The sequence below is a fragment of the Pelophylax lessonae genome (genome assembly GCF_965119305.1).
Source record: "Pelophylax lessonae genome assembly, chromosome: 2".
NCBI lineage: Eukaryota > Metazoa > Chordata > Amphibia > Anura > Ranidae > Pelophylax > Pelophylax lessonae.
In genome coordinates this window covers 643,432,192-643,448,099 of record NC_138769.1, presented here as the reverse complement: position 1 = coordinate 643,448,099, position 15,908 = coordinate 643,432,192, and the positions used below count along the sequence as shown (strand labels likewise).

The following is a 15,908-nucleotide window of genomic DNA, read 5'->3' as shown; positions in this document are numbered from 1 at the left end:
GTCTTGAAGGTGGATACCACCAGACTCAGAACCTGTATGCAGCAAAATGAGAGAGGGAACTATCTGTGTGACAACAGCCGGTGAATCATGGCCTGTGGTTCCTGAAGCTTGTCCAGAGGTAGGATCACCTGGTCAGAATTAGAATCAGATCTAGGTAAACCAATTCCCTGGACAGGGATAAGGGGGACCTTAGGTAGTTCGGACATCACCTGAACCTTCACAGGAATTAAATCCACACAAGGAGACTCAGGACCTAAAAAAACCTGAAAAGGACAAGCTTTGTCCCCTTTCTTGGTATCCCCAAAATAATAATTTCGTGGAACCACTTGACGCTCATGAAGGAGGTCCATGAGGCCAGAAACCAGGAAAGATGTCCCCCCATCCCAATAATGGATGAAGGCAGACCTTCATGCTGAAGGGGTCTTGTCTGCGGGTCTGGAGAAGCTAGCTCTAGGCTTACCAGACCAAGGTTGCTTGGAACCTCCCGGGGAAGATTTGAAAGATCCATTTCCCTTATTCTCAGTCTGCCACAAGGCTCCTTCCCTTTCCTGGATTGTGACAGGAAGGTACTCTCCCCCCCGTTATACCCTTAATTATGTCATCCAGGGTATTACCAAACAGGCGATCGCCTTGAAAGGGCAGATCAATGAGAGCTTTCTTGGAGGCTTGGTCTGCGGAACAATTCTTAAGCCACAGCATGCCCTTAATCACCACTGCTGAAACAGAAAGTTTGGACAGCACAGGAGCTGTATCCAAAGCTGCATCACAAATAAACTGCAACCCATGGACCAACTGGTCTGCTAAATCAACATAAGCAGCGGGGACCAGCTCACCCCCCCCCCCCCAAAGCTCTGGCGCAAAAGCCTGGCCCATTCAGTTAGGGTCTGAGACACCAGGGCTGAGGCAAAGACTGGCTTCAATGCCGAACCAGCCATAGTAAACATGCTGTGTGCCACAGCCTCCGCTTTCCTGTCAGCTGGGTTCCCTCTACTGGGATCATGGTGGCTTTATTCAACCGGAAAACAGGAGGGTCCACCACTGGTGAACTAGTCCACTTGTTAAAAATGACTACTCAAAAGGGTAACATACAGCAAAACGTTTGGGGTCCACAAATGGTCATTTTGTTTGTTCCCATTCCTTACAGGAAAACCTATCAACATGGGGCACATAAGGAAACACCTTTGGAGTACGAGGTGACTTATGCGTACCAAACGACACAGTGACGTCTGTGGCTACATCAGCCGCATCCTACATTTTTAAAGTCTCGCGCACAAGAGTGATAAGTGCGTCTACCAGCTCTTTTTCATTCGCTGCTGTGACCATGGAGGAATCTTTCTTACTATCGGATGGATCTGGGGGTGGGATATTAAATCCACCTCGATGGGCCGCATCCACGGCACCATCAAGCTCAGAATCAGACGAGACAGACTAAGCAGGGGAAGGCGGGGGACACTTCCTCCTGGGCCCTTGCCCACACGCCACTTCCTACTCTGGGACACTAAGGACTGCAGGATTACCGTCAATGCAACCATGGGAAGCTAAGGTTCCGAGGGATATACAACCTCCATGAGGGGGTCAGTGGGGGAGATGTGACCCTGAGGCTCCATAAAGGAAAGGAAGACCTTGCAGTACAAAAACGATATTTTGGCACCATTAAAGGATACCATCAAGGCTGAGGGTATCTATCAGCAGAGAGAGAGATAACAGGGACCCCCAAGGACTCACCCTACTACCCTGTAGAATGCAGGTAATTCAAACCCAGCATCACTATGGAAGCTATTCCTGTTTATATGTCCTGGGCACAGGAAGAGAAAACTGGGAACTAAGAGAAAGAAGAGGAGCTTCGGCATTCTCACGAGGCTTTGGTCATCTCCAGCGTCTCCTGGGCTAGGGGAAAATGGCCACCATCAGCTACAAACACTGAAGCATGCTGCCAGGATCTTCCCTGCACCCTCTGCAAGGCTGCACCCTCTGCAAGGGGACCCCCCCGAACGTTGGACACACGTTAGGGGAGACTCTGCTGCGCACTCTGCACTGGGACCCCCCTGCACTATACCCACACTGCAAACAGTAGGGCATGCATAGGGGTGTCCTACACTGAGACCACTCCAGACTACAAGGGCAGGTCACAAACTATCCCAGGACCCTTACAGAGTAGAGATAGCGGGGGAGACCCCAGGGGTCTCCATTGCATTCTCTGCCCTTGGACCTTCACCAGACCCAAGGTCCAGACAGGGGGGAAAGGGAGTGGGGGAAGCCCAGCTCACAGTGTGATTTAAGGTCTGACCGTCCCTGGAGGTTACCCGCGTCCACCCCAAAAAACTGCCAAAAGGGGAGAGGGGGGACTGTACTTACTCTTCCAAGGTGCGGGTAACGCTCCAGACAGAATCCTCACCACTGCTGTCGGCCAAGGGACCGCTGCAACTCAGACCCAAGCAGAGTCGTATGCGATCCTTCAAGACGTTTAACTCGCGGGCCAGCCTCTGTCCGAGAGGCTATGTCGTGGCTGACCTAGCGCGTAGCTGCCATCTGGACGCGCTCAATGGCTGGGCTGGGGGGACCACTGAATCTAGATTAACCAGCCCGTCGCCCAGCCCGGCAGTTGATTGTAGATCTCCCAAGAGAAAAAACAAAAAAGATGTAAAGAAGGAGAAATAATTGCTAGGACCAGAGATCTCAGCCGGGAGCCTAGGTCCTTACTCCTGACTAGACAGATTAAATCTAATTACCTAGGGCAGAGAGGGGGATTATATACCGGAGGATGGCCCATGGACGTTGCCAGGTGTTTTTGTTCTGCCTAGCCTACTCCTGTAGGAGGCAACATAACCCAGTAGTTATAATTTATGGAGCGCTGTGTCCGTCGATGAACGAAAGAGATTATTTCGATTTCTACCTCACAGGCCAAAAAAAGAAAGAAAAATTTTTTTTAAAAAAAAAAGATACACTTAAATATTTAACACACTCACCTTCGATTCTCCCGACTGTTGCTGAAGAGTTTAATCATGTCAGACAGAAAAAGACGTCTCACCTCCATTAGGTCAGAACTTGGAGTGGAGTTTTTCAGTAGTGTGGCCACCACCTTGAGAATCACTGATAAAAAAAAAAATTAAAGCACAAGCAGAGTTTGTAAAATGTAGAATATGGCATTTTTTCAAGAGTAAAATGTATTTCTAAAAGGACTCTGACACAATAGTTCAAACTATATATATATATATATATATATATATATATACACATACAGATAACGTCAGGACACAAATATAGGATTGATTTTTAAAGCCCGTTTCCAAAAAAAAAAAAAATAGTATTCCCATGCAGTGGGGATGTGCCTGCACTGCAAGGGTTAACTGCTCGTTTTTGTCTAGTGCCGACCAGAAAGCTTATACTCGCTCAATTCTCCACTCCAGCATGAAAATGGCGCTCCTCCACGATCCAGCGGTGGACTGTCCCTAACCTCATCAAGCCCAGGAAAAGTCCACCGCACATGAACGATAGACCGTGGGGGGAAATGGAACTGCAAGGACCAGTCTTGTGCAGGAAGTATCAGAGGATTTAGGTAAGAATATTTCCCTTCTCCAATCCCCTAGACAAAAACGAATAGTTAACCTTTGCAGTGCGGGCACAGCCAAAAGTTCAATTTACAAGACTGTCAGTGTAAACTTTGCTTCATTTTAAGTTGGGTCACTGATTTGTTAAAAACATGTGCATATCACATATTAGGAAACCTAAGATGTGGGTCGCTGACTCACATACTAGTTAAGAATGTATAAAGATGGCAACTCGTCCCCACTTTCAAAAACAGGTCAACCATGAAATCCACCATATTTCTATTAGGTCAGGCTCCATTTAAATTGTACACCCACACATATTGTTGCACTTAATGTAGTGTTTATTGGGAACCAAAACCTACCTTACACCTACAGTATCTCACAAAAGTGAGTACACCCCTCACATTTTTGTAAATATTTTATTATATCTTTTCATGTGACAACACTGAAGAATTGACACTTTGCTACAATGTAAAGTAGTTTGTGCACAGCTTGTACAACAGTGTAAATTTACTGTCCCCTCAAAATAACAACACACAGCCATTAATGTCTAAACAGCTGGCAAACAAAGTGAGTACACCCCTAAGTGAAAATGTCCAAATTGGGCCCAAAGTGTCAATATTTTGTTTGGTCACCATTATTTTCCAGCACTGCCTTTACTCTCTTGGGCATGGAGTTCACCAGAGCTTCACAGGTTGCCGCTGGAATACTGTCCCACTCCTCCATGACGACATCCCAGAGCTGGTGGATGTTCGAGACCTTGCACTCCGCCACTCTCTGTCTGAGGATGCCCCACAGATACTCAATAGGGTTTGGGTCTGGAGACATGCTTGGCCAGTCCATCACCTTTACCCTCAACTTCTTAACAAGGCAGTGGTCATCTTGGAGGGGTGTTTGGGGTCGATATGTTGGAATACTGCCCTGCAGCCCGGTCTCAGAAGGGTGTGGATCATGCTCTGCTTCAGTGCGTTACAATACATGTTGGCATTCATGGTTTCCTCAATAAACTGTAGCTACTTAGTGCTGGCAGCACTCATGCAGCCCCAGACCATGACACTTGCACCACCATGCTTAACTGTAGGCAAGACACATTTGCCTTTGTACTCCTCACCTGGTTTCCGCCACGCACGCTTGACACCATCTGAACCAAACAAGTTTATCTTGGTCTCATCAGACCACAGGACATGGTTCTAGTAATGCATGTCCTTAGTGTGCTTGTGTTCAGCAAACTGTTCGCAGGCTTTCTTGTGCATTATCTTTAGAAAAGGCTTCCTTCTGGGACAACAGCCATACAGACCAATTTGATGCAGTGTGCGGCGTAATGTCTGAGCAGGGAAAGGCTGACCCCCCTTCAGCCTCTGCAGCAATTCTGGCAACACTCATACGTCTATTTCCTAAAGACAACCTCTGTACATGATGCTGAGCATGTGCACTCAACTTCTTTGGTTTACCATGGCGAGGCCTATTCTGAGTGGAACCTGTCCTGTTAAACCGCTGTATAGTCTTGGCCACCATGCTGCAGCTCAGTTTCAGGCTCTTGCCAATCTTCTTATAGCCTAGGCCATCTTTATGTAGAGCAACAATTCTTTTTTCAGATCCTCAGAGTTCTTTGCCATGAGGTGCTATGTTGAACTTCCAGTGACCAGTATGAGAGAGTGAGCGCGATAACACCAAATTGAACACATCTGCTCCCCATTCACACCTGAGACCTTGTAACACTTTCGTGTCACATGACAACGGGGAGGGAAAATGGCTAATTAGGCCCAATTTGGACATTTTAACTTAGTGGTGTACTCACTTTTGTTGCCAGTAGTTTAGACATTAATCTCTGTGTGTTGAGTTATTTTGAGGAGACGGCAAATTCACACTGTTATACAAGCTGTACACTCACTACATTGTAGCAAAGTGTCATTTCTTCAGTGGTATCACATGAAAAGATATAATAAAATATTTACAAAAATGTGAGAGGTGTACTCACTTGGTGTGAGATACTGTACCTGCTGACACATTTTATCACTTTACAAAAACATTACACACAGTGTTTGGTCATATCTGTTGGGCAAAAGTCTGCTGATGTTTATGCAATGTCTGGATTGATTCAAAATAGTGTAAAATTTATATTTTCATTCATGCAGGACTGTGCAGTCTCATGGATCTGCAGCTGGTTGTGGTTATGAGAGCTGCAGGCTCTAATACAATATAGCAGTAGTGTTGTTTATCTGCTCCCCCTTCCCTTGTCCATTCATAGACTGCCTTGTCCACAAGATGGCAATACCTAGAGTGAACAAAATTATGATTTGTACACCACATCAAAGTGATATGGACAGAGGGTAAATATCAAGCGGTAATTTTCTCCCAACAGATATGACCCAAAGCCTGTAATTCTCTGTCTGGAGTTCCGATTTAATGAAGCTCTAGTCTTTAAACATACAGGCCCAAACTACATCCTTAGGTTAGATTCACATCTCTGACAGTGTGGAACATGCGCGAAATTGCACGCATGCCCAACCCGCAGGGAAACAAGCTTCACTTTAGCAGATGTGCGGGGAGCCATTAATTCCTAAAGTGCCCCCCCATGCATCAGCAGCCGGTGCAGAATTTTGTGTGCTAAACTGTATGGTGCCTCAGGATTTCAGTGTGGCGTGATTTCAAAAAGTATTTAACTAATTTATTTCCCTGCATTTCCCACAAACGCACACACAAGTGTGAGCAGAGCCTAAAAAGAAGCAGACGTATCTGTGGTAATTTTACACTTTTCTCAAATTATCCAGGGATGATTTTTTCTTTATAAATAAAAACTGCAAAAAAGTAGCCAAGATCCTGAAATAAAATGTTTTTATCCCTTCTTACTTGGGTTCTGTATCTTCACAGTTGAATCTGGCTCTGGATGAGGCTTATGGACAACTTGAGTGCAAACCTGCTCTGTCAAGATCTAAAAGACAAAAGCAGGAAAAAAAACCAACATCAAGCTTACCATTTTATTATTTTTTTACTACTTATTATAAGTTGCAAGGAGATCAAACCAGTCACTCCTGAAGGAAATCAACCTTGAATATTCACTGGAATGACAGATTCTGAGACTTAAACATGAATACTTTGGCCACCTAATGTGAAGAGAGGACTCATTGGAAAAGACCCTGATGCTGGGAAACATGGAAGGAAAAAGGAGAAGAGGACAACAGAAAACAAGATGGATAGATAGCATCATGGAAACAATGAACATGAAGTTAAGCAAGCTCCGGGAGGCAGTGGAGAACAGAAAAGCCTGGCGCTCTATGAGTCGGACATCACAAATGACTGAACAACAAGTTGCACTGAAGTGTTCATAATAAATCTAATATAATGAGTATAACTGTTGGAATTAATAATCTCAGTAAAACCTTTATTACAACTAACAAAGCACACACTCTACAGGTAAATTCAGGAGTAGTTTAACAAAATCTGTCACTGGAGGATAACATAGGACCTTGTTTTCCACAAATAAATTAAAAATCCTGGCTGTCATTTTTTTAATGTTATATTTCATTAACATTGCAATCAAGCCCCATCTTTACAAAAACAAGGACAACACTACACCCTACTGGCTTTTTCGAAGACCATCCTTACCAAATAGCAGTACTTGTTTCATTATTCTTCCTCATAATTTCTTTTTCAACTTCTTTTTCAACAACAGAGATAAAAATTGCTTTTTACTAAAACAATAAAGATAATGTTCCACAATGCAGCAATAATAGATGCCGCTTTTCATTTTTACCCTAATTAATCAGTTCCAAGAAAATAAATTGTGACAGGTCCTGTGAGGTACAATAGAGCCAAACTGTGAAAATTAATTTCAGGCACAAAGAGTAACATTATCCATATGACAGAAAAGATCATAGGTGGGGACCATAGAAAAGCAGGACACAAACGCCGCACGCAAGTCTGAATAGGAAAACTACAAACTTCATGCAATACGACTAGAGAGAATGACTTTTTATATGATGGAAAATATATATAAATACTCTTTCATGTTGAGTTTAGGTGTTTCCAGTGAAGTGCACTGTTAAGGTGACAACTATGCCATAAAGGCATAGTTTGATGAGTTTAACGTACAAGGCCCCTAACTCAACCATACTGAATTGGAATGTAGATTAAAAGCCAAGTCTTCTCATCCATCATCAGTATTTGACCGCAAACGCCCTTTTGGCTGAATGGGCACAAATCCACACAAAAAAAATTAAAAATCTTCCAATCTTGTGGAAAGCCACAAAAGGGAGTAAAGGGGAGTGGGGAGCTGTTTTTTTTAAATCATTTTTATTGGGTTTTCAAAATATAACAAACAACGGCGTAGCCGTGAGGTAAGATGTAGAGTATATCAACATATTTTCATGTAATCAGAACATACACTGAAAAAACAGAGGGAGGGGGAGGGGAGGGGGGGATCCGTCAATCCCGATCAGTAATAATATCAAAATCAAGGTACAAGTAACAGATGGCAAAGAACAGGTAACAACAAATAACATTACCAAATAGCCATGTCTTCATGGATGTGTATATGTATACATAAGTGGGTTAGTGAGCCTATAAGGAGGTTGGTTGTAGCCTTGCATCAGAGGGGTCAGAAACTGTGCTAAGAGGTGTAATGGTAGCATTTCCACAGCTTGAAGACCAGAAACCCCAGCAGTGGTCGAATTTGTTAAGTGACAGATCGTTTATGGCCATGGAGCGTTCAAATTTGTGATTTGTTTGTACTAACGCAATTACTTCCTGCATAGTGGGGGTGGGGGGGTAGTGGTTTTCCATTTATGCAAGATTAATAGACGTGTTGCAATAAGGACACGTGTAATCCAGGCATGGAAACGATATGGATGATTATCAATACCCAAGTGGAGAAGAGCCAGAGCCGGATTTGGGGGGATGATACAACCGGTATGAGTCGCTATATACTTGAATACAGAGTTCCATAAGCTTTTGAGGGAAGGACACTCCCAGAGCACATGGAGAAGGGTTCCCATTTTGCCACACTCTCGCCAGCACAGAGGGGAGTATGCACTTGAGAAACCGGCCAGGCGATAGGGCGTGTAATACCACCTATTGGTTATTTTCATGGCCATTTCCCAATGGGTAGCACAATATGTGTGTTTGTGTACTATCTTTAGTGCCTGCTGCCACTGTGTGATGGAAAAGGTGGTACCAATGTCTAGTTCCCATTTGAACATGGGGGGGGGGGGGGGGGGGTTTTAAGAAAGGAGGTAGTGTCCAGGATTATGTCGTAATAATACGCGAAGCCTTTAGGTTTGTTAGACGGGCTTGTGTATTGGTCCCAAATACGTTTATCGACTACAATTCCCTCAAGTGGGTTTTGAGAAAGAAAGTGGTGTATATGTAGAATAGTGAAGTGAAGGGGGACAGGTATATCATAGTACCTTATGAAAGTGTGGTATGGTATCATTTTGTCATCCCTACGAAATTGGGAGATGTCTGTGATTTTGTGATGTCGGAGAAGTCGAATAGGGAGATCCGGAACATGTGTGTTCAGCAGGGATAAAGGCAGCTTTGTTTGCGGCAGTACAATGGTGCTATATTGGGGAGGCGTGGGTTTACGCCAGGCTTTCAGAGAGGCTTGCATGGGCAGGGTGAGTAGTTTAAAATCCCAGGGGATCCATCTATCACTAAGGAGGAGAGTACCAAGGTCTTTCGTGGGCAACAATGCAGTTTCCAGGTCAACCCAGATAGGAGGAGTGCCGTAACCACAATTTGATCTGAGAGAGATTAGTCGCCCAAATGTAAGAGTGGAGGTCAGGCAATCCAGCTCCCGGAGTGGGGAGCTGTTGAACACAGCACTACAATAATTGCCTAAGACTTTAAAATGGCATGTCCGGCAGTCCAAGATACTTAGACAGGTGTAATAGTTTTTCAAAGACTTTGGACCATATAGTCTATATCACATATGTCAAACAAAAGGCCCGTAGGCCGAATGCAGCCCTCCAGGCCATTTTATGTGGCCCTCACACCAAAGGCTTGTTTTCGGCTGAAACGTGGTGAAAGTTCTTTCTCACAGATCACTGTGTGCCCTGCACTCATGACAGGGACAAGGAAGATTTAAATGTCAGGTGCAGTGTGGGATGGGGCATCACATGTTAAGCTGCAGTGTTATCCCCATCTGTGCCCGGTTGCACAGATTCCATCCAATAATCCTCCTGAAAGTGAAAGAGAGGGGTGGAGCCACCTACACTGCCAGGAGGTACTGAGTTGGGCCAGGTAGGTGAGATGTGAAGAAACGTTTCCGGGGAGGAGTGCGCATAGGTGGGGGATGGGGGAGAATGGTGCAGAGGTCAGAGGCGAGGAGGGGTGGAAGCGAGATGTGGACAGTCAAGAGAGCTGAACCCTGCACACTCCTAAACCCTGCACGCAATAGGTAGTGTACCCCTGAACCCTGCACTCTGTATACAGTGCACCCCTAAAATCCGCACATAATGCACTCCTGGTATTTATTGCCCCTTTAAGAACCTTCCACAGTGCAAATTGGCCACACCCACCACTCTAAGCGGGTCATTAGGGGAGGGCGTGGTTGAGTTCCTGCACCTATTCTCTCAGACAAAAAGCCCTGGGTAAATTTATAAAGACTTACAGATACAACTGGCCCTTTGAGGGCAACCATAATGCTGATGTGGCCCTTGATGAAATTGAGTTTGACACCCCTAGTCTATATCATAGATTTCCAACCATATAGCTGAGTGATCATACATGCAGTTGGGTGCATGAATCGTTGCACTTTATTTTCAATAAATTCTGTTTAATAAAGTTTTAGGGTATAATATAAAGCAAGGAACTATTACAGTTGCAAATAAACTGGGTATGTTCCACTCCCTAAATATAGTTGCAGTATGCAGCTTCATACCTTAGTCTCAGAGTGCTGCTCAGTGCTCACGTGATGGCCCGCAGCTCTCGTCCCCTGATCGGAAAACCACAGTGGGAGGGGGTGAGAATCCCCCATTGACGTCAGTCTGGAGGATAGGAGGAGAGCAGCGGGTGGTCATATAAGCGCTGAGCGGTGCTCTGAAAAAAGCACATACACTGAGGCACATAATCTAATCAAACATGGGATTCTACGAGGAAAACAAACTTCCTATAGCAGCAGGAGAAGAGGGGCGGGGAGCACCGAGACTAACTGAAACATGCACAGGTAGAGAGAGAGGGGTAGAGAGGAGAGGCAGCCTGATGACGGAGGCACGTAAACTGACCATGGTATCAAGGCTTAGCATCCATGATAAACATGGTCAGTTTACAGAGGGAAGGGCAGCACCAGGCAGGATCACACAGGTATTTTAGATTATAGAAAGGCATAAATTACACAGCACATGGACTGTGCTGTTATTCATGCTTGAAGGGACAGAATCATTTGTTTATTCATTTTTAGGGTTACAGCTGCTTTAAATCAGATTATCGTCATCATATGTGGCCTCTTGACGGTTGGACTTTAACACTGAGCGGCCCCATATATGTATTCCTATATATATATATATATATATATATATATATATATATATATATGTATCCCTATATATATTACTGTGCTGAGTAACAAACAGGTACCGGAAGCTCCTGATGCATACTAGTGATCGGGCGCATTCTGATCATGTGACTGCTGTGGCTGCCAATCATAGCAGTCACATGATTGGAATGCCCACCTTCGCCTCCCAGCAATTAGAGCTGGGAGACGGAGGCAGGGAGAGGTTATATGCCTGATGCCAGAAGACAGTACAAAAAACTTAAACTCATGGCTGCCCCTTGGACAATAAAAAAAACTGAATTGAAAGCATTCATGAATCAACACAACAGCAGAGGATGAATCCCAAGCAAATTTAAAAATTCCTAACTCACAAAGACCATTAAACAGGATGTGGGATCACCTAGAACATTAATAGGTGGTGTAAGCTTACAACCAACAATAAGCATCTCAAAAACACCAGGCCAGGTTCGCTGTGAGAATTCTCCAGCCATGAAGACCAAATTTTGTCAAATTCAGTGGGGCATCCTCTGCAATTGTAGATAGTTCCATAATGGGGAAGAGCAACATTTATAAGCTTTTTCCATCTATAAAGAGTCAGTGGAGCAGGTATTTTCAAAGAAGAACAATTGCCTTTCTAGTAGGGTTGCACCAATACCGTTTTTGTAATGGTTAGTTTGAGTACCAATACTTTCAGTCAAGTACTTGTCGATAACCAGTAGCGATATCTTTGCGGTGCGATCTGAGCTCATACAAAATGAAAGGGCTCAAATTAAACTGCAAAAAAATTGCGGTGCGATTTGCACAGGAATATGGTGCAGTTCCTATCAGAATCGCATGAGGTTTCTCGCACTGCTCTTGTGCAAACCCAGGCTACAGTCACCATGACAAGCCTGGGTTCACACAGGAGCGCTGTGGGAACCACATGGGTTTCAGACAGGAAACACACCGCATTCCTGTTCCAACTGCATGCAATTCTTTGTATTTTTCCCATTTTAGTAGGTGATCATTTTTGGTTCACTTTGGTTGGACTTTAAGGGCTACACCAATATGCATATGGGAAACTTAATTGAGGACAGAAGGGAAAACAGCAAGTGGAACAACTTTTGTGAGCAGTCTTTTGCTGCAAGTTTGCATCAGTACTGTGCAGTAACAATGAAACAAAGTGCAAACTTTATGACAGTAAATAATCTTACACTAAATCAAACAGGCATTAAATATCACCGTTATTTTCTAATACAAATGCTTTGGAAAGAAAGGAAACCTGTTAAGTCTTAAAGGTTGTGTGCAGCACAGCGTGTAATCTCTGCTTAGTCACTTTTCTAGCTAAGAAAAGTTAAAACAGTATTTTGGACAATTGTGCCGGAACTGTCAAATAGGTTACGCTTTGTTTCTTAGGGGCTCATGTACACTGCAGCTCATAAAAAAAAAAAAAAAAGCTACTTTTAAAGGCATTTGAGCTTTTATTTCTCTGCCTCAAAGCTTGAAGAAACTTGTGCTTTTTTGTGGTCTTTTGCATGTTTTATTGAGCTTCTTTGAGCATGAGTTTTTTTTTTTTTTTTTACAACCCCCCATTAGCCCATTTTTCCTATTATTTTTTTTTTTTTTTTGCGTGTTTTTGGGCACTTAGGCGTCTTTTCTGCTCAAACACTCCTCTCAAAAACGCAAGTTTGGTGGGGGGGTTTTTTCTACCTGTAAGAGCATATGCCTGTGAACTCTGGAAAAAGCCATAGTTTGCATGGACACATTGGCTAACATGGAGGGGAGTTTCCAGGCAGAAAACAAAAGGCTGTAGGAGCAGCTTCTTTGCAGTGTGCATGGGCTGGGTTCACATTGGGGCAAACACAGACTTTGCATGTGATTTGCACCGCATTGCTGTGCAGGTCACATGCGATGTCTGTGCAATGCTAATTCAGCCACACAGTTTGCATGGCTGAATTTCCATTGCATTCGAACTGAGAAGGCACAGGACTCCTTTTTTTGGGTCCGCACTGGAATCGGATCATATGGGTGTTCACACCCATGCGATCTGATTCCTGTATCATTCCACAGTTCACATTGCGATCTCCAAACCGATCTGGGGGTGTCATTACCTTAACATTGACACCCGCAACAGTTCCCAGATTTCACTGTCAAACTTCTGCGATTCAGGTGGGATGCGGGAACCCACACAGGATTCACAGGGTTGAACCCAGCCTTAAACTGATATTTAACACACCCTTTTAATTTACATTGTCCCTTCTATTTCTGCATATGGATGATATTACCATAGTCTCTGTAACACAGGAGCATCTTTTCAGGAAGGCTCAAGAGTTCCTTTTAGAAAGCATATCTAAACAAAGAGCAGACCATAAAGACCAAAAAACAAAGGATGATAAACTTTGAACATCCCCAGCCATAGCACTACCAAAAGCACCACTAAAACACAGAAAAAAATATGACACGATTGTGTATTTGCCTTTGGAAGTCCCCCTCTGAAACCCTTTAAAGCGTATTAGTCAAACAAGCAGCTCAAAAAGGCCAATTAACTCTTAGGCCTCATGCACACTGGACATTTTTACAGCTGCTGTTTTTGGCGTCAGATGCTTTTTTCTGCAGCCAGTAAACTCCCCAGCATGTTATCCTATGTGTCCACGCACACACAGGCTGTTATCAGCAGTTTTTGGCAGGGGCATTTTTTTCTGGCTGTAAAAAAAAACCCCAGAACTAGTGGGTTTTAGGAGGTGTTTTTCAGCTGTAAAAACACTCTAAATCTGATAAAAGCTTAAAAAAAAAAAAGAAGCTGAAAAACGCGGCTATTCTGCATTTATCAACGTTTTTGAGCCATAAGCTGAAAAAAGCTGAAAAATGCTACAAAACATTGAAAATGCCTTCTACAGTTACAGCTTTCTACTGACGTTTTGATAATGTCCAGTCTGCATAAGGCCTTAAAGCTGGGTACATGCTAAGAGTTTTCCATTTATATTCAACCTGCGGGCTGAACTAAAGAAAACTCAAGATTCCTGCATTCAAACAAGTGATTTCAGTGACTTCAATTTATGTTTTTTTCTAGAAATAAAAAACGTTAATTAGTAGAGCGATTCTGGATTTGCTACAAAACTGTCAGACACACAGCCCAAGATCTAGCGTATTCATATAGCCTACCCAGTGCTGAAAGCGTAAAATATTCAAAGCCCTTCAGGTGTTTTTTACAGTATATCTTTGCAGTCTGTAGACGCCTACAGACATAAGAGCACATTTGCTCAATCAGTTTAAAGCCAGATTAGTGAATGTCTGTAGGCAGTAAATAATACTGTATGACATAACACAATCCAGGATCTGAATGACTGAGGCTGATGTCACACTGGCTACTTTGTAGCAGTGATTAGTAGCAGATACAAATCTCTTTGCTTATTTTCTCTTGCTGATTTGTAGCTAGATACAGAATTGCAGCTGTAGTTTGCAGCAATGCTTATCTAATGCAGCTATAAATCAATAGTGTGCCAGGATTACTAACAGCTGCTCTGAATAGCACGAGTAGCTACTAAAGTTTGCAATTGCGTGGCTACAGCTAATCACTGCAAAAAATCCAAACCACTGAGGCTACATTCACACCTAAGCATCACGTTTTCAAGTGTTTTTTTGTTTATTTTTTAAGCAATTTTTGGAACAGAATTCTACGTTTTTGCTGTTTTGAGCAAAAAAGGTGCAACAAAATGCTTGAAAAATTTATTGAAAATAGCTCATATCACACTTTTTAGGCATTTCCATTGATGTCTATGGGGACAAAACCGCTCAATTCTGCCTGAAAAGTAGCACTTTTTTGTGTGAAATGCATTTTGCTACACATGACAGGACACTCAGATGGGCTATTAAAAACAATAGGTTTTTGCTTGTTGAGCGTTTGAGTTTTGAGCTACAAGCTACAAAATGCTAAAGTGTGAATGGGGCCTGAGGGCTAGTTTACATGAGCTTCCCCTACTTTGCAGAGGGTATTTGGTGGGCAGTGAGGAGCTGTTCTGTCACCCACCCCACTACCTGTTTTAGCCTCTAAAAACCTGCACCATCATACTGTAACTGTAGGTGGTTGCAGCGCAGACCTATTTAGTTAAATGGGACACATTTGGCAGCCGGTATTGCCCGCTGAACGACAGGCGGATAATTTATTTATTTTTTTACTATTTTTTATTGTATAAATAAACATGAAATACAGTACAGTACTGACATTGTACAGATTTTCTCAAAGTGTATGGTACATTGCGAATAAGCAATAAAATATAAACCGAACAGGAACTAGATAACTGTAGTCTGCAAAATTTTGGAGGGGATGTTAAGGGACCACATACAAGACTTTAGTAATGAAAACGGTATTATAAGTAGTAATCAGCATGGATTCATGAAAAATCGTTCGTGCCAAACCAATCTATTAACCTTCTACGATGAAGTGAGCTGCCACCTAGATAAAGGTAAGCCTGTGGATGTGGTGTATCTGGACTTTGCAAAGGCCTTTGACACCGTTCCCCACAAACGCTTACTGTACAAACTAAGGAAGGTAGGTATGGACCATAAGGTGAGTACCTGGATAGAGAACTGGATCCAGGGGAGAGTACAGAGGGTGGTGATTAATGGGGAGTACTCGGATTGGGCGGGTGTGGAAAGTGGGGTCCCCCTGGGTTCTGTCCTGGAACCAATCCTGTTTAATTTATTCATAAATGATCTGGAGGAGGGGATATCGAGTACAATCTCAGTATTTGCAGATGATACTAAATTAGGCATGCCAATATCTTCTATGCAGGATGTGGAAACCTTGCAAGCGGACCTGAACAAAATAACGGGGTGGGCAACTACATGGCAGATGAGATTTAATGTTGAAAAATGTAAAGTAATGAACT

At 43.4% G+C, this 15,908-nt stretch overlaps 1 protein-coding gene across 4 annotated transcripts in view; it reads right to left on the bottom strand.

The window, feature by feature from the left end:
* Positions 1-15,908, bottom strand: part of NBEA (neurobeachin) — a 1,052,497-nt gene that overhangs the window by 637,625 nt on the left and 398,964 nt on the right. For all 4 annotated transcript variants that reach the window (XM_082246613.1, XM_082246612.1, XM_082246614.1 and 1 more), the window contains exons 19-20: positions 6,399-6,480; positions 2,967-3,090 (exon numbers count right to left, since the gene is read on the bottom strand). In XM_082246613.1, coding sequence (XP_082102739.1) covers positions 2,967-3,090; positions 6,399-6,480 — 206 coding nt within the window. The remainder of the gene's footprint in view (positions 1-2,966; positions 3,091-6,398; positions 6,481-15,908) is intronic.